Genomic DNA, 19,379 nt, shown 5'->3' with positions numbered 1-19,379 from the left:
AAAAAAAAATAAGTTGGCGTTATCTTTCCAAACCTCTTCTCCCATCACCACTGATGAGATCAGTGCACCTTACTTGTGGTCATATGACCACTACACACCCCATAGTGTTAGGCTTAGCAATTGGCATGCATCAAGAGGTCCCAGCCTTTAAGTAACCATTTATGTATTTGCACTAGAAGTTCACCCCAAAATTCCCTCCTTAAATCATATGCAGTCATCCCCTTAGGCCAGCCATACACTGTTTGAATCTCAGCAGGAAGCGGCCAAGATTAACCAGTCAACTTTGGTACAACCAGCCTGCTGGATTCATTTTGATTATTGCAGATGACCGCTATAGCCACCAATTATGGTCTTCTGGCAGGGATGGCTTTCTGTGCCCACCCCCTGAGGCAGTCTCCCTTTTGTACACATCTACTGTATTAAAATTGTAAATCAAGATAGCTCACAAATTCTGGTAATCGGTTGGCAGCAAGTTTCTAGAACTGTAACTTGGTTGGGTGAAGTCAGTGCAAAGCACCACACACACACATTCAAGGAGGGATCATTTTATTTAGTTTTACCCCTTCTAACAAATTGTCAGTATTGAAGATCTGAGATAATGCAAGTTTATACAGTGCAATGGCTTTGCAGCAAGTCACTATATTATTCCAGCTTTGTTTTTCAGCAGTGGATCATGCTCATTGTTGTTTCCATGAAGCAAGGCATCTTTGACTTGTCTGAAGTACACACTGATCTGACTGCCACCACTTTCATCTGTTGCATTCCTAATGGGCTTGTACTCCTTGTATTTCCTAAGAAAAAAAAAAATAATCGCAATAAGCGTGCGATTGGTTTGTGCAAAAATTTTTAGGTTTTTACAAAAAGGATAGTTTTATTGCATTTTTTTTTTTACTAATGGCGGCGATCAGCGATTTTTTTCATGACCGCGACATTATGGCGGACACTTGACACAATTTTTTTTTTTTTTTTTTTCTGTGAAATGAAAAAAGGCATTGTTTACTGTGAAAAAAAAAAAAATGACAATTGCAGTTTGGGAGTTAACCACTAAGGGGTTAAGTGTGACCTCATATGTGTTTAACTGTAGGGGGCTGGGCTGGATGTGCAACATCATTGATCGTGCTTCCCTATATCAGGGAACACACGATCAATGACAGCGCCACAGTTAAGAACGGGGAAGCCGTGTTTACATACAGCTATCCTTGTTCTTCAGCGGCGATCGGGGGCCACGGAGCTTCGGACCGGGCGCGCGCCCCAAGGCTGGGCACTTAAAGAGGACGTACAGGTACGTGCTTGTTCCCAGCCGTGCCATTCTGCCAACATATATGCAGTAGGCGGTCCTTAAGACGTTGTCGTAAAAATACTTCAATGGTGTCGTCTCAGAAGGCAAACTAGTGCAGAACAGACTTGCTGTCATAGACAGTCTAAGCACTCACCTGTACAGAACAACACCAGCCAATATTCCAACGAGGACCACCAATCCAAATATAGTCAGGACTACAGAGGTAGCCTTTGTTCCAGATCCTAGAGGACAAAAGGCTTCAAGTTTATTGCTTAAATAAAGACACAGGTAGGCTTTACATTCTTAAAATAACCCACTGAAAACAAATTTCGTTATGGGCCAATACTTGTGACTAGTGATTGGAAATTCTAAGAAGTTGTAGATTTGCAACTGTGAAAGCAAAAATTAAAGTGTTCCTGCACCAATGACCATTTATTAATGAACTAGGAAAGACCTACAGTGCAGATTTAAGGTTTTGGGCTTTATGACATGCTAAAACACTATACCAACATGAATTGCCATTTGTTTTGCCACACCAGTGCACATGCACTATAGACTGTCACTAGACACAAATGCTGTTTTAATTGTGCAGCCATTATCTCTGCACAATGAGGGCCCATGCAAAGTCATTCAGCTACCTTAGTAAAATGTACCAAACATACACCTGACTATACCCACATTTGCAAGTATAAGTTGAAGCATTCTTTCCAAAGTCATTCCCTTATTGCACCTTGGAAGAGGGCCATTCATGCATCTCTAGCCACCAATTCACTGTAATGAATGTCCAGCATAATACTAGTCTGTGCTCAAGTCCTCTAGATAGTACTGGCCAACAAATCCTTCCCACCATGTTGCAATTACCTGCATCTACATAGACCAGGGTACTAGCAAGAGCCAGACTTGCATCATCACTTAAGGTAATATTGACACAGTAGGATCCTGGCTCAGCAAACGCTCTTCGTAGGGTCAGGAGGCACTGGTCTGAAGCTGGAATCGGATCACATACCATGTTCTGAGGAATCATGCAAGAAGCATCCAAAACAATTGTGCAGGCATCTGTAGGCATGCTGGAAGAAGAATCATATTATTAGAATACTGAGGAACAGGAGTCTAGGCAGAGCAGGTGCTCCCTACCTACAACCCTAATTTTCTTGCAGTAAACCCAGTATAATGTTTTGGTTAATACCGTGCACGGTCATGCCACATGTAGCTCTGGTGAGGGAATATGCCAGAAGGAGGAAAAAAAAAAAAAAAAAAAAATAAAAAAAAAATTTACACACAAGTACCAATTGAATGGGACTCACTGCAGTTTTGCCTAGGGCCCCCATTCTGACTATTGAAAAACTGCAGCTTTTTTGTAGATTTTTTATTTTTTTTACAATTAAAAATCAATGTATCCAATTTACAAAAAAAAAAAAAAAAAAAAAAGGACTATGCACCTTACAGATTCAGTATATCATTGATAAAGTCTTAATTATATAATTACTTTCTTCAAATGAATTTTTTTTATTTAATATAGTCGATTTAGATACTGCACCTTAACGGCTCATACCAGCCATCTACTACACTATTAACTTATAACTACTCATCTGTGGACTCAACCCATTTGCTCAAACGGCTTGTAGTCCAACCATAGAGACCAAATTTTCCTGGAGAATTGTGTTTAATTTTATGAAGGGAGGAATTGACATAATCACATTATATCACTGAGCAGTTAGAGAATTGGATATCCATTTCTGCAATACGAGCTATATACATAGACTGCAGCCACATCACATGAATTTCAGATGGGAGGACATCTCTGATAGAATCCCTAGCAAAGCCATCTTTGGATCTGAGTGGACATGCATGGAGCCTAGAGTTTAAGGGATTGAATATATACTCCCGAAAGCGATGCAATTTTAAGACAACATGTATAAGGATAGCCATTTCAATACTACATCTTGGACAGTTTGGTGCATCTGCTTTACTGTATGTAGTTGGAGTATAGCGGGTGAATAACTGGGTCAGACACAGAGGATAAGTAGACTGGTCAAATTCACCAGAGCTTGCTTCCATATCCCTACGCCACCTCTCAAAAAACTACCACCCTGTGTACTACTAACCCTAGTTAGTTGTAGAGAGGAGCAAGTCACCAAGAAGTCCATTTGTAGCATCTTGTGTATACTTGGAGGGTTTATATTTTAATAGGAAAGCTGCCGGTTTATTACTCTGCCAGTTTATTAAATGGTTGTAAAGCCTCACTTGTCAATAAGCTGATGAAGACAGTGCCAGCTTTTCCACAAGTCAAAGTTTAGGCTCTGGGTAAGTGTAAATGATTCCATATCCTCCATGAGAAGTAAATTGTCGGACAGTAGTCCAAACTTTATGGATTAAATGTAGGAAATGTTTACTATGAAAAAATAAAAGAATCTGCCATTAACTGCACCGGTGGCTCCACTGGAAGTTGAGAAAATACAATTTGCTGTATAGGGTCCTCCAAGCCAAACATACAAACCATATAATGTTGAAGAAGTTGTGATGCCAAGTAATACAATCTGGCATTAGGGATAGCTAGACCACCTCCATCCTCGGGCAGCTGCAGCACTCCTAGTTTAAATCGGGGGGTGGGGGGGGGTTATTTACTAAAGGCAAATCCACTTTGCACTGCAGGTGCTGTATATGAGGGGGGAGGCTTTGCCAATATCATCCAATCATGTGCAAGCTAAAAATGCTGTTTAAATTTTCTTTGCATGTCCCCCTCAGAGCTACAGCCACTACACTTCCAAGTGCAAAGTGGATTTGCCTTTAGTAAATAAACCAAGGTCTCCAAATAGGGTGTACACCTGTCGAAAGAATCTCTGGGGCAACTATACCAGGACAACTCTGTAGAAGGTACAATTGTGGCAACCAAACCATTTACCAGGTTGGCCCTACCAACTACTGTAAAGGCAGCTTGCTCCATATTTTCCCCGTATGTTTAAGGCACTTAAGCAATAGATGTATCCAGAAAATTGAGCACCTAGATATTTAAATATAGAATCTACAGCCTTTTGGGATGCAGAACTTGGCATATTATCCAAAGGGTCCATCAGTAAAAGATCTGACTTACCTGCCTTCACAGGACACCACAAAATCAATTACAGAGTTTTCAGCCTGAGAGGACACTTGGATAGTGTTCATTTCAATAATATTCATACCAAGGATGCCATCTAAAAAAAAAAAAAAAAAACGAAGTTAGGCTTACCGGTAACTCTGTTTTCAAGAGTCTTCCAGGACAGCCCTGTAGATGTAGCTCCTCCCTCCGGGACAGGAAACACAATCACCCCCAATCATAAAAGGCGGTCCTCCAGGTCCTCTCCTCAGTTCATCCAAGAATTCCTGACGGACTCTGAAAAACATAATCTTACCAACACATCGTTAGTACAAACTTCCATTTCCAGTTTAGAATAATATACACCGGGTGGGAAGCCAGGCTGTCCTGGAAGACTCTTGAAAACAGAGTTACCGGTAAGCCTAACTTCGGTTTTACCCTTTCGTCTTCCAGGACAGCCCTGTAGATGATAGACAAGAAACTTACTTATCAGGGTGGGGTTACTGCTTGGAGGACCCTCCTACCAAATGCCTGATCCTTCTCAGACATCAAGTCCAGGCGATAGTGCTTGGTGAAGGTAGTATAACTTGACCACGTTGCCGCCTTGCAAATCTCTTCTGGTGAGGCTCCGCCCCTCTCGGCCCATGAACTCGAAACTGCTCTAGTCGAGTGTGCTTTAACAAATGGGGCTTGTAGGCCCTCTAACTCATAAGCCTTCTCTATTGCCATTCTGATCCATCTGGCAATAGAGGATTTTGATGCCTTATGACCCTTCTTACTACCTGAAAAATTAACAAAAAGGGAATCACTCTTCCTAAACTCTTTGGAAGCTTCTAAGTAAACTAAAAGGCACCTCCTAACATCTAGTAAGTTTTGGGGTGCTCCCTCTGAGTCTGAGGTGGAACAAAAGGAAGGAAGGACAATGTCCTGTGTCCTATGGAATTTGGACACAACTTTAGGAAGAAAACTGGGGTCTGTTTTCAAAATAATCCTATCAACAAAAAAGGCTCCAAGATTGAAAGAGCCTGTAGCTCACTCACCCGTCTGGCTGAGGTCACTGCCACCAAGAGGACCGTTTTAAGTGTGACCCATTTCAGGATGGATTCCTCCAGAGGTTCAAAAGGTTTGCCTGAGAGTGCTCTGAGCACCAATGAAAGATCCCAAGAAGGACAGGTCGAGACCCTTACTGGCCTAGATCTTGATAAGGCCTTGAAAAAACTCCTAACATATGAATTCTGCTGGAGGGAACACTGCAAGAAGACACTCAGGGCTGCTACCTGTACCTTTAGAGTGCTAGGGGAGAGACCCAGATCTACCCCGGCCTGCAAAAAAATCTAGAATAGCTGGAATACCTGGATGATCTAATTCTTGTTCTCTCATCCAGGAACAAAATCTCTTCCAGAATTTGGCATAGATTGCTCTTGTAACTGGCTTTCTGCACTGTAATAGGGTGTTTATTACTTTCTCTGAGAAACCCTCTGCTCTCAATAACTCTTCCTCAGATACCACGCAGTTAGACTCAATCTGTCTATCTGCGGGTGTAGGATTGGACCCTGCGAGATCAGATCCTTCCGGATTGGAAGGGGAAATGGAGGAAAAATGCATAGTTCCTTCAGGATTGCGAACCAAGGCCTCTTTGGCCACCAGGGCGCGATCAAAATCAAGTCTGTCGCCTCCAACCGAAATTTCTGGAGCACTGCTGCCATCATCCTTACTGGGGGGGAAGGCGTAGCAAATGTTGAACCTCCAGGGATTGGAAAATGCGTCTATCCTTAAGGCCTGATCTCTGGGATCTATTGAGAAGAACTGGGTTACTTTCCTGTTCTTTTCTGAGGCAAAAAGATCTATTTCCGGAAGACCCCACCTTTGTGTTATCTGAGCAAATACTTCTTCGTTGAGGGACCATTCGTCCTGTTTCACTGGCTGGCGACTTAAGTAATCTGCCAGAGAGTTTTGAGTACCCTTTAGGTGGACTGCTGTCAGTGAAAACAAGTTGGTCTCCACCCAGGAGAGGATTTTGTTGGATATTTCTTGCAAAGCCGGACTTCTTGTCCCTCCCTGCTTGTTCAGGTACGCAACAGCCGCTGCGTTGTCCGAACGAATTGCAGGTGATGTCCTACCAACATTCCCTGAAATGACTCTATGGTTCTTAGAATTGCCAACAGCTCTCTTTGGTTGGAAGAACGACTTGCCTCCGCTGGAGACCATGCTCCCTGGGCTACTGCTTCCCCTAGGTGGGCTCCCCAGCCCCAGGCACTTGCGTCCGTAGTCACTATTACTTCCACCGGGAAGGACCAGTCTAGACCCTTGCTCAGGTTGTGATGTCTTCGCCACCACCACAACTTCCTTTTTACTTTGGCTGAGATTGGAATCAGCGACTCTAAATCTTGACTTTGGCCACTCCAGAGACGGAGCATAAGTTCCTGTAATGGGCGTTGATGATGTCTTGCCCAAGGAACTGCAGGGAAACAGGATGTCATGAACCCCAGGACTCTCATTACCTCTCTGATTGAAATCCACTGATTGGACTGTAGTTGGGCAACGGCCTGACTTACTTTGGTAACCTTTTCCTCGGGGAGATAAATTTTTCTCTTTACCGAAGATATCTTGTACCCCAGGTAAACCACTTCCTGGGATGGCACCAACTGGGATTTGTCCCGGTTGATTATCCACCCGAGTGAGGAGAGATATTCCTGTGCAACCAGTAAATCCTTTCCTAACTGTTGAGCCGATCTGGCTACAAACAGTAGATCGTCCAGATATGGGATTACCGTGATAGCTTGATCTCTGAGAGGGGCAAGAGCTTCTGCCAGAACCTTGGTAAAAATTCTCGGAGACGAGGATAGACCAAAGGGCAGAGCTTGGAACTGGAAATGTTGAATCCCTAAAGTTGCCCTCACTGCTACCCTGAGAAATTTCTGGTAATCTGGATGTATAGGGATGTGCAGATAAGCATCCCTGAGATCCAGGGTCGCCATGTAACACCCCGGGAACAGACATCTTGCAACTGTAAAGATCGACTCCATCCTGAACCTTTTGTACTTTACAAATCTGTTCAGGGGCCGAAGGTTCAGGATCATCCTGAACTTCCCTGATGGTTTATTTACTATGAAGACATGGGAATATACTCCCTGTCCCTGCTCCTCCAGGGGTACCGGAATTAGAACTCTCTGATCCACTAATTCTCCTAGCGACAGCATGAGAGCTTCTGCCTTTGCCTTTTCCCTGGGTGGATGAGTCACCCTGAAGTTCCAGTGAGGCAGTGACGCAAACTCCAGTTTGTATCCGTTCTCTATTAGATTTAGAATGAACGGGCTTGAAGTTGCCTTGGTCCATTGTGGGAGGAACTGCCCCAACCTTCCTCCCACGGGGACACAGGAGTCATTGCGGTTTTGGGGGGGGGTTGAGGAGGATTAAACAGGATTCCTCCTCTACCACGCCCCTTGTGGCCTGCCCAATGCTTCTTGGGTTGGCCTTCCTTCTGGTTTTGCCAAAAGTTTGAACCCCTGAAGCCACGAAAAAAAACTCTTTCCTTCGGCTTTTTTCTTTTTCTCAGGAAAGGCCTTCTTCCTGTCCTGAGTACGTTCCAAAGCCTCTTGGAGGCCGGGTCCAAAAAGGTGATCTCCTGAAAACGGAAGACCACACAATTTTAATTTTGAGGCGGCATCTCCCGTCCAAGTTTTTAGCCATACTGATCCTCTGGCTGCATTGACCAAGGCTGCTGACCTGGCAGCCAACTTTACTGACTCCTCTGAGGCGTCAGCTAGAAAACCCACTGCCTTGAACAAGAGTGGAAAAGATTTTAAAAGCTCTTGTCTAGAGGTACCGGCCAAGATGTGTGCCTGTAACTGGGTGAGCCAACACTCTAAGTTTCTTGCTACACAAGTAGCCGATAGAGCTGGTTTTAAACTGATCGCAGAGGCGTCCCAAGCTCTTTTCAATAGTAGGTCCCCCTTTTGTCCATTGGGTCCCTAAGGGAACCTAGGTCATCAAATGCCAAATCTGTCCTCCTGGAGACCTTGGCTAAAGGGGCATCCAGTCTAGGAACCTTGTTCCAAGGATGAGACACATCTGATTCGAATGGAAACCTACGTTTGAGGCTGCCTGAAAAAAAAAGGGTCTTCTTTCAGGTTGTTCCCACTCTCGCAGAATCATATCAATCAAAGACTTATGAACCGGAAAAACCTTGGTTCTGGTCGCATTCCCCTGATACATGAGGTCATGCCGTGAGAGCTGAACCTGTTCCTCCTGGATATCCAAAGTGTCATAGATGGCATTCAGGAGATCCCCCACATCATCTAATGATAATTTGTATCTGGCCGCCCTGGAGGAATCCTCCTCTCCCTCTGATTCAGATGCTGAACCTGCCTGAGAGGAAACAACTGATCTGGGAGTTCTGTCTCTAATTTCCTCCTCTTCCTCCTGAATTTGTAAGGAAGGAGTACTAGAGGCCCTAGTTAGGGACGGGGCTGGAGCCTGCATCCTGTCAATCAGTCCCTTAAACGACTGAAATGTGGATGCCATCTCATCTTTAAAAGATAACATTTGGTTACAAGTGGTTAACGAACTTTCTTTAACCAAGCTATTAACACAGTCAGGACATAAAGGCTTATCCCAATTAGAACTTAGCTTTGTCCCACACACTGCACATTTCTTCCTAGGAGGCTGGTTCTTATCATGGGCCTTGACCTGTTAAAATAAACAACACAGTTTGACCACATTACAACCAGCTAAACCTTCATTCACCACTGTGACTGAAGGTTTCCTAGAAGGTGCAAAAGAAAAACCTCCAAACAGGTTCACCACCTAGGGGGGGGTATCTGGGGTAACAATCCCCTACCTATCAGAGTAAGCCATGTGCCGTCACCAGGCCTTACCTGAGAGGTACCGGTGCCTGCTGGACCAGGATCGGAAATAGCCGCTGCTGCCTCCATGGTCCTGTGTAATCGATTTCAGTCTCCCTGAACAAACACCAGCGCCGGGTCCTTCGAGTCTCCTCCGCGCCCTTTTTTGAAGTAGGAACGATACTTCCGGGCGCCCCCTGATGACGCGCTTCCGCCGAGAATACTCCTTCCTCTCTTTGGAACGCATGGAACCCGCCCCCTCATCGAATACCGGAAGTGGCGCGCCGAATCGATGGCGTCTCTCACCCTCGCAGCCACGCCACCCGGATCACTACAGGGGACGGATCCCGCCGTCAACGGGGTCCGACTCTCGCCGAGCTCACGGCGGAGGAGACTCCAGCTACGCTCTCTACCCCTAGGGCCAGAGGAGTGCTGAAGGCTGAGGTAGGTTCTCTCACATCAAAAAACAAAAATACGTTCCCTGATTGTATCTCCTCCCGTCCGGCAGGAAACACAAAAAACTGAGGAGAGGACCTGGAGGACCGCCTTTTATGATTGGGGGTGATTGTGTTTCCTGTCCCGGAGGGAGGAGCTACATCTACAGGGCTGTCCTGGAAGACGAAAGGGTAAAAACAATTTAAGCCCAACATTTTATTTAAAGCTGTGAATTTCTATTTGAATGCTTACAACTTACCCACAACTGTAATTTTTGCATTGTAGTAGCCATATCTGTAGACAAAGCACCCAGGAACAGAGGTAGTTGTTGGTATAGGTGTATGGGTAGTGGGGATAGCATGAGTAGTAGTATTCTGTTCTTCTGTAGTTAGTGGAAAGGTCTCCGTTTCAAAGGGTGGCACTTCAGTTGTGTTACCTTTTGGATAAAAACAATTAATGTAATCCTCGTTTCATTAAAGATTTGAAACACTCATTACTTAACCTCCCTAGTGTTATTCCCAAGTGTGGCTCGGGGCATCCAAAAAGTGCCCCTCCACATGAAGTGGTTTTAGACCAACTAGAAAACAACGATTGTGAATTAGAATCACTTGCAGAATTGAGCAATGTTGATAAGTACGTCAGACACAATTGTCAGCATTTGATTACATTATTGAAAGAAAAAAGAAACACCCCAGCATCAGACACTGACTGCCCCCCCCCCCTTTTACTCACCTGAGCCTATTTGTTCCCTAGGTGGAAAGGCGCTCTTCCTCTCTGCCTGGCTTTTGATTGACAGCATCCGGAGACAATGACTGCCCTGCTATCAATTAAATCCAATGATGTGGGGGCAGGGCTGAGTCCTGCATTCTATGTGAATGTACACAGGGGCGCACCTGCACAGGCATCCCACCTTAGAGCCTTCTCCAACCTGGACACTTGAAGCAAGGGGGGGGGGGTCCTCAGAAGTCAAGGATCGGGGCCACCCTTTGCAAAACGAGTTGCATAGTGGAGGCAAGTATGACTTAAAAATTTACAACCCCTTTAATTATATAGATTCAGGCTGGATTCACACCTATGTGAATTGGTTGCGGCTTAAACTGCATCCAATTTGCATAACATTATAAAATACATTGTTTTCAATGAGGCTGGTTCACATATGTGCGATGCATTCGCACTGCCGAAAAAACGTGTGTCTTTTCTAGGCATTGTGGTGCGGCTCAGGCCCATTATCTTCTATGGGCACGCATCTGATTTGCAGATGTGTTAATTTCTCTTCAGGATTTGTCTCATTCACCTCAATACACTTTCCCCTCCCGTCTCCAAATTCGCAGCTAAAATGGAGATGATCTGCTGAACAGTTCGCTAAAGCCAGATTCACACTAGTGTGGTGCGAATTTCAGCTCTCTTATCTCTGCAGAGATAAGAGAGCTGAAATTTGCACCATACTAGTGTGAATCCGGCCTTACCGTTTCAAACTTTATCATACCTGGGATGTCTACTAGACTCTTGTTTGGACAGATTTAAGTGTGTTATTCAAGAATTACAGGCCTACAAATATAAAACAAAGTACCGCTTTGACAAAAACACACCCCTAGATGTAATCATACCACCAGGGAGGTTAAGCAAACAACTCAAAACATGTGCAAAAAAACAAACAAAAAAAAAAAAAAACAGTGATGGACCCTCCCCTTAACCCATACCACTTACCGGTTGAGTTTGTAGTGGTATGAAGCGTGGTGGTTGTTGGCATCTGTGTAGTTGGTGCTCTCGTTGTAGGAAGGGGAGTAGGTGTAACTGGTTTACATGGTCCTGGAATGGCAGCTTTGATGGTTAGGTTCAGACTGAAGTTTCCAAGCAAGGTGTAAGTATGAGTGGAGACTGGGTTATTGGACACAAAGGAGCCATTTCCATCACCATAGGTCCAGGTGAAAGACAGAATGGATTTGTTAAGGTAGTGGCTCGGATCGTGGATTTTAACATCAAATGAAATTGGAGAATCTTTGATATAGATGTGGTCAGAGGAATTCTTGTCATTTTTCTGGGAAATGTTCACATAGAAAGGAATTTGATCTGAAAATAAAAGTGCCATCTGGGTGAGCATTGTAAGGATTTTAAACTGTCAGATCTCTACCCAGTTTCTGCTCTGATGAAACGGGAGTGGTTCTCATTGTCAGTTTTCCTTAGACATGCATAAGGCGAGTGTCTGCTTTTCTTTAGCAAGTAACCCTTTAAAACGCATTAGCAAAAAAAAAAAAAAAAAAGAAATTCAGGAGGATGTGATGCCTAAAGTCTGACTTTAGCGCAGTAAGAAAGTAAAAATAAATCACCACTTAAACTTAGAGGTAATGGGGTGTGAATATTTGCCATTTGGGTTGACACCTACCTTACATAATGGCAGGCAATGTCGTTACCATAGGGGAGTTTCTAACAGAAGAGTACCACAAAGACAGGATTCAAAGGGTTCTCCACTTGGATACACCATATGGATGCAGATGCCGATTTACAAATACACTTTTCAAACGCATATTAAAATAGGCATCTAGATCGCACACACAAAGTATTATCAGCACCTTCACACTTACCTGTTACAATGTACAAGCCACTTGCTTTAGCAACAGGGTAATGCCTTTGATAGCCTCTCCTAAAAACAGTCACTTCGATCATCTGTGCACCAGCTGTGATGTTTGTAGTATTTATTGAGAGAGCAGCTGAAGATCTTCCAGTTGTCTGATAGTACTGGCCTGGATATAGACAATACCTTCAGAATCAAGCCTCCCTCTTAAACATTACCCATAAAAATTTACACTTACATCAGTTTAGTAACCCCTAGAAACACGCGAGGCTCAGAAATTTAAAGAAAATGCTTTAATTCCCATTTGATATGAAACAAGGGTGTCACTTATATGATGGCAAGAAAAGCCCAATACCAACTAGCTGCCAAGTGACTGGCATTTTCCAGCTAGTTTAGGCAGAACTAGAACTACACATGGAGAGTAATGTAGCCAGATTAAGCAAACTTGCATTATTGGCTGTGCAATATGGTAGGAGTCTGAATAGATTTTCTGCACAGATTCTTCTGACAAAAGCCTAACCATACCTCAAATTGTCAAGGCTGCAATTCAGCCAACTTTCTTTGAGATCTACATTAACATACGCAACCCATGACAATACCAACCAAGCGTTTGGAAGATGTAGATGAAGTTATGGCGTCTCCAGTCATGGTGGTGAGGAAATGGTCTTCCATCTGGAAACTTGTTGGAAAAACTGCAGTTTCCCTCATTACAGAACGGTACCCATTTGGTCCAGTTATACACATACTGATCACTAAAGGAAGCTGAAATAAGCATCAGATTAGAAAAGTCGGCCATCCTTGCCTCCTAACAGATAAACCTGCGTCTATATTTACCATTAGCACATCCTCGTTGATAGACTATATCCCCATCTTCAGTCTCCTTTTGGCATCTGGGAAAACGCAGATTCACAGCAAATGTAACATTTGACCCTATCAGTGCAGGACTGTCACTGGTCAAACGTGCCACTACTTTGCCACCTAAAAATAAAAACATGTTAGGACAGGACATCCAGTAGCCAAGAAGCAACATGTGAAAAAAGTACAACTGGGCCATTTGTCAGTCACAGGATTCTTGATATCAGGGGTTGCTAGATTTGCCATACATACACTTGGTACCATTTTGCCTAGCAGAAATGGTACACATTACCTAGCAGGAGCTACACCTACTGGCTTACAGCAAAGTAACAATTTTACAAGCCAGCAACTTCCAAAAACTGTTCTCAGCCAAGCCTTAAACAATATGAATTTAGAAAAATCTTTACAGCCATTACACCACACTAATGGATTTAAACGTAACCAAATCATAGGAAACTGTGACATTTGCCAAGTGCATCACATGCTACTTAGTCCATGGTTGCCAAATTGGGTGTCTCAATGCCCTTGGCTATTGAAAAATCGCCTATTTTATAAACAGGCAGCTTTGGAGTTTTCTAACCATTAAAGCCATTGGTTCTGTAGACCTCACTGGTTCTTAGGAGGCAAAAAAGGTTTGTATAGTCATGAAATTGTAGCTGTACAGTTGTCTTTTAGTGTAAAGGAAAGCAAAGTCTTTATGTCAAAAGCAATATCAAACTTATTTTAGGCATTGGAGCATTTCTGGCAACGTCGTTTTTTGGATTGTCTGTCTGTGCAGTTTTGCAATTTATATATACATAAAGCCAAGCGATTTAAGAGTAGGGAATGCCGGATTTACTACCCAAGAGAATTACTCTTGGGTAGCGAGCGCTCACATTGGAATACTGCACCATACCAATTTTGTCATTGCAATGTGGTCCTGTCATGAAGTGTACCCATTTGGAGGGAGTGGCCCAAGGATTCACGCTAAAATGAAAATTAAAGCATACAGATAGCATATTTTGTACATATGGCGTAAAATAACCGTTTTTGTGGCCTTTACATTACCTCTCCAGCAGTTTTCCCATCTAGGATCACCAGACTTCCAGGCAGGATAAAGCTTGTCATTCCAAGAGCTGCTGTCTGGGGACCAACCATGTATGTGGCGATTTTCATGGCCAGTCCGCCTTCCGAACTCTGCCACATCTTGAAAACCTGTAGAGAATCTTTTTAATCACCCAATATACCAAACCATGGCAAAAAGTTGATGCAGGCATGTTTTGTCAAATTAGATGTGAAAGTTAACCAATTTATTCAGATTCACACAAGTAGTGTTACCAGATATAGAAGGTTTTTCAACATTGCTTACAAGATGCATTTAGCATCTTCCAGGATTCATGGATGAAACGCATTAAAAGGAACTAGTGAAGACAGATGAGGGGGGGGGGGGGGGGGCTTCTTTCCTTACCCCAGGCACCACTTACTTGGCCAGAATAATAATGCCAGAAATTCAGTTTACTTGCCACAGTTAATCTATAGCTCCTATATTTGTTACACATTCATTTACTGCACTCACTAGTGACCAGTTCTAGTACAGAAATAAGAAAAGCAGTGAAGTGGATGGGTGCTCCGAATATACAATTTTACTGCCACACTGAAACGCCAGTTCCCAGCAACTCAAGGCATTCTAGAGGAATAGTTTAGCCTGGCCACCTACAGTTTTAAAATTAGCTGCAGAATGTCATCTATTAAAGTCACAGGATTCAAATAAGACCATTTGTAAAAAAAAAAAAAAAAAAAAACATTTAGGCTGTAAAAATTGTATTAGCTTGCTTCCTGCAAGTTTGGGTCTGCAGACTAAATATTGCATAACTCCCAACTGTCCCCGATTTGGAACAAAGCCCCTCATTTTGGTCCGATTCATACAACATGCATGGTTTAGCTTTCAAAAAGGGCTTCCCAGTGCTAAACCAGTCATCCAATGTCCAAATTGTTGCATTTGTCGGTATAAAAAGTAAGTTGTGGGGAGAGAAAAATAAAGGGGCACTTGTGGGTTTAACTAATCTTCATTTGTACAATTCTCATTTACAGGTGGATAGGCATAGGCCCCCCCAATTTACAAAAGGAAAATCCACTTTGCACTACAAGTGCAGTCACTGTAGATCTGAAATGAGGGGAAGCTCTGCTGATTTTATCATCCAATGCATGTGCCAGCTAAAATGCCGTTTTATTTTCTTTGCATGTCCCCCTCAGATCTACAGCAACTGCACTTGTGGATTTGCCTTTCGTAAATAACCCCCATAGTGTCCTATGCCTACATACATAATTAGGTGTCCCTCATTCCAATCTCAAAAAGTTGGGAGGTATGGCAATACTTGAGATGAAGCAAAGTTTCCTTTACTTTGGCTCTCCTGGGCGAAATCCCGTACATATATAAGGCTTCTCCCGGAGGCGTGTGCGCGCACAAGAGTGTGCGTAAACACACAAATCCCTGTACCGTCAGATCGTGAGTTTCTACAAAGTAGAAACCACGATCTGTAATCTCTCCTAGTTAGTCCCACTCCCACCCCCCCCCCCCCCACACACAGTGTCACAGGGAAGGGGTTAACAGTGTTCCCTAGTGTGTACATTTACATAGTAATCAGTACATTTAAATGGTCCCAAAAATGCTATAACTTTTGCGAAAACCAATCAAATGCTTATTGTGATTTTTGTCCCAAACTGAGGAAAATAAATTTGGGATATTTACTACAGTAAAAACTAAGCGCGTTTTCAAAATTTTTGCTTTATAGCACAAAATATAAAAGTCGCAGAGGTGATCAATTACCACCAAAAGAAAGCTGTACACACAGTAATCCAAGGCTTTCTCCCTGGTGTGGAGTGTCGTGCTCGCCCCCTCCCTTGGGCTACAGGAGAGTCAGGACGCTCTCTATGTTGCAGATAAAGAAAGGAGCTGTGTGTTAGTGGGTGTCCTGGGAGGGAGCGAGCACGACACTCCACACCAGGGAGAAAGCCTTGCATTACTGTGTGTAGTTACAGACAGAAGAACAGGAAGGGAGCATTTCTCAGAAGAAATAAGGACATTTAAAGAAAAAAAAAAAAAAAAATTGTACCTTTACAACTCCTTTAAGCGATACAGTTGACACGAAAAATACCATATTGACAAAGTTCATAAAAAAAATATTCAAAAAAGCCTTCAGAGCAGTCCAAAGAGTACGAATAAGCCTAGGTTCACATTGGAGCGATTTGTCATGCAATTTGAGAGATCAAATCGCATGACAAGTCACAGCCTATTGGCGGCAATAGCACTGTTCCAATCGGTGCGACACCGACTTTGCGGCACCGCACCGATTTGCAAAAGTAGTTCCTGCACTACTTTTGCCAATTTCTATAGACATCTGTGTATGAAGCCACATAAATGTCTATCAAGTAGCACCTGAAATCGTGCTGACCTTGCTACTTTGAAATCGCGCTACTTCAAGTAAATTAGCACGATTTCAAAGTAGCATCAGTGTGAACCAAGGCTTAATCTTCAAAATTGTATTCCTCACCCACGGTTTGTGGCGGAGCACAAAAGAACACACACCTTGTAGCAATATTAAATGCTTACAACCAGCAACATGTATGGAGGCGATGACTCTAAACCACAAGGTGTCTCCTTGGCAATGATTAAGACTCGGGAGAAACATATTGAGAACGAGTATGTATGTACTTATATTGGGGAGTGCTGCAAGTCGGCACCAACATGTACAGCTTTAGGTTGATATGCTCACCAAGACATGGCGTGCGATCCAAAGCGCAAGAGATGGAAACCAAGAAACTGGATGCAACATCGATAAAATCAGATGAACACGAAGTGTATTGAAGCTGCACATCCGCTCTGATCGATGTTGCATCCAGTTTCTTGGTTTCCATCTCTTGCGCTTTGGAACGCACACCATGTCTTGGTGAGGCAGTGAGCGGATCAACCAAAAGTTCTACATGTTGGTGCTGACTGTCAGCTCTCCCTAATGTAAGTGTGCATTGTTTTTACATACATTCTCAATAGGTGGGGGGGCAGCTTCACTCAAACAATCTTTGGTGCCATCACTTGTCACCTTACATACATTCACATCTGGCAAAACAATCCTGCCAAGTTTTATCATAGCACAGGCATTGGCAAATAAATGTGAAGGATGTCATACATACAACAGAAGACGCCGCTAACAGATGCATCGGTCTTTATGAAAAAATAAAAATCACCACACACACACACACAAAGACAATTTTCAGGTCTTAGAGAGCCCTTGCTAAAACAATTTCATTGATGATCACTGGCAAAACCGTACCTTACTATGGTGGCCAGTGAGAAAACAGCTAGAAAAGGATTGAGTACATGCAAATGGAACAAACCCTAATGCCGCGTACACGGTCGTTTTTTGTGATGAAAAAATAAATAAAAAAAAAACACATTTTTAAAAACGTCATTTAAAATGACAGTGTGTGGGGAAAACGTTGTTTTATGTCTTCTGAAAAACGACAAAAAATAAATAAAAAAATATTCGAGCATGCTTCAATTTTTTTATGTCGTTTTTCAAAACGTCGTTTTTTTGTGTCATAAAAAAAGACCGTGTGTAGGCTAAAACGACGTTTAAAACAACGTTTTTAAACCCACGCATGCTCAGAAGCAAGCTTGAATGGAACAGAGTGCCGCCGTACGTGCTGAACGTAACTGCACTTTGCTAGAGCATTTAGAAAAAAACGATAGTGTGTAGGCAACGTTGTTTTTTAAAATGAAGTTTGAAAAAAAAAAAAAAAAAAAAAAAAAAAAAATAATTCGCCCCCCATGAGATAAAAAAAAAAAACATTTCCCCCCCCCCCATCACAAAAAACGACCGTGTGTACGCGGCATAAAAGTAAGCAGGCACCATCAGGGTGAGGAGCCACAGTGGGAGGAACCCCTACCTAGCAGATGTACTACATATCCATTTTCATTAAGTAGTTGTAAAAATGTCATTTTATGCAAGAAAATACAATTCAAAAGGGAGACCCATTAATAACAATACAAGCACTTTGGAAAAAAATTAAATAACTCACGTGTTCCTGCCTGGGCAGCAGAGATCAGCCAGACACTGAGCACCAAGCAGCCCCTCACCACTGCAGCCTGCATTGCAAAAAGTGAATTGTTTCCTCTCCTTCCAGCACAGCGGTATTTAAACTCTACTAACCACAGCTGAGAGTAATACAAGTCAGGATTCCAATGTTCCCGCCTCCTGTTTATGAAAAGCCTTCAGGCTCATCATGTGATGGAAGATGCCTGATTCTATGTCCTGGGCCCTGCCTCATCGCTCATGTGCTTATGAGTCACTTACCATGAATCTCAGATTTTAACTAAGTTTCTCAAATATCAGAGGTGTGATCGCTATCATTGCCTGAGGAGATGACAATTATCATTTTAATATTGTGTTTATCATGGACACATTTCTTGACTTATACGATTCATTTCAAATAGCACCCCAACACACTAAGGCAATGCACATGTGTTGCCGCACACCGCAATGCATGGCAATACACCAAGGTGCCTTGCCTGGGTGACCAGACATCCCCGGTTTCTGGAGACAGTCCCCGGATTGAGGTCATTGTCCCCGGACCAAGTCTGTCCCCGGTTTTGTTCCCGGATTGGATTTGAACAGGGGCAATTTCAAAGACAATCAGTGCAGAATAATAAATCTGAATTACACACCCCCACTTCGCCGCTCCTGTTAGCTTATGGGGGTGTATTTTTTTCCATTATCTGTGCCCCTTTCTGATGATCACGTGCTGGTCGGAGCGGAGGGAATATTTCTTCAGTTTCAGGTGCATGCCCATTCATCTCCGCTCGCATGTTCTTCTGCCTTGGCTCAAGTCCCGGCCAGCCACCTGCCTGCTTATCTCCTTGTCTTCCCTGGTGGAGTGATCTTCCTCTACTCCCCACCCAGTAGTAGCTGGGGCCCAGAGAGTAAGGCCCCTTTCACACTTGGGCGGTTTGCAGGCGCTATTGCGCTAAAAATAGCGCCTACAAACCGACCCTAAACAGCGCCTGCTGTTTCTCCAGTGTGAAAGCCCGAGGGTAAAACAAAATATGTCCCCGGATTTTATTTAAAAAATCTGGTCACCTTAGCATTGTGTACATTTTTTTTTGTAACACCTGATTTTCTGGACATTTTAGTGCCATGGGATGGGGTGGTCACCTCTCCCGCCACCGATAAAAGTGATCTTGCGGCGAATCCGATGCAGAGACCACTTTTATCTTAAAGAGAAATGCACGCCGTTCCTGAAAATACCGGGGTTATGGCAGCTAGCTGCTGCCATAACAACGGTATT

General features: G+C 43.4%; 1 protein-coding gene across 1 annotated transcript; it reads right to left on the bottom strand.

The window, feature by feature from the left end:
- Window positions 1-529: 529 nt before the first annotated feature.
- On the bottom strand, window positions 530-18,235 carry LOC120940170 (protein QNR-71-like). Its single transcript, XM_040352855.1, has 11 exons — window positions 18,114-18,235; window positions 14,106-14,252; window positions 13,038-13,181; window positions 12,807-12,965; window positions 12,214-12,372; window positions 11,339-11,701; window positions 9,891-10,067; window positions 4,371-4,470; window positions 2,141-2,346; window positions 1,434-1,521; window positions 530-791 (listed from the first exon to the last, which is right to left on the bottom strand). Exons 1-11 carry the CDS (start codon window positions 18,184-18,186, stop codon window positions 638-640), a joined length of 1,770 nt encoding a protein of 589 aa, XP_040208789.1. The 5' UTR covers window positions 18,187-18,235; the 3' UTR covers window positions 530-637.
- Between the last annotated feature and the right edge of the window lie 1,144 nt (window positions 18,236-19,379).

This window comes from Rana temporaria, chromosome 5 (assembly GCF_905171775.1).
Source record: "Rana temporaria chromosome 5, aRanTem1.1, whole genome shotgun sequence".
NCBI classification, from domain to species: Eukaryota; Metazoa; Chordata; class Amphibia; order Anura; family Ranidae; genus Rana; species Rana temporaria.
The sequence above is the reverse complement of the archived record's forward strand: the minus strand, read 5'-3'. Positions and strand labels throughout refer to the sequence as shown.

Coding starts and splice junctions, on each gene's coding strand:
- LOC120940170 (XM_040352855.1), bottom strand. CDS start 18,186: ATGCAGGCTGCAGTGGTGAGGGGCTGCTTGGTGCTCAGTGTCTGGCTG. Junction 10,068..11,338: donor TACCACTACAAACTCAACCG/GTAAGTGGTATG, acceptor TTTATCCAAAAG/GTAACACAACTGAAGTGCCA. Junction 1,522..2,140: donor CCTGGTCTATGTAGATGCAG/GTAATTGCAACA, acceptor TTTGTCCTCTAG/GATCTGGAACAAAGGCTACC.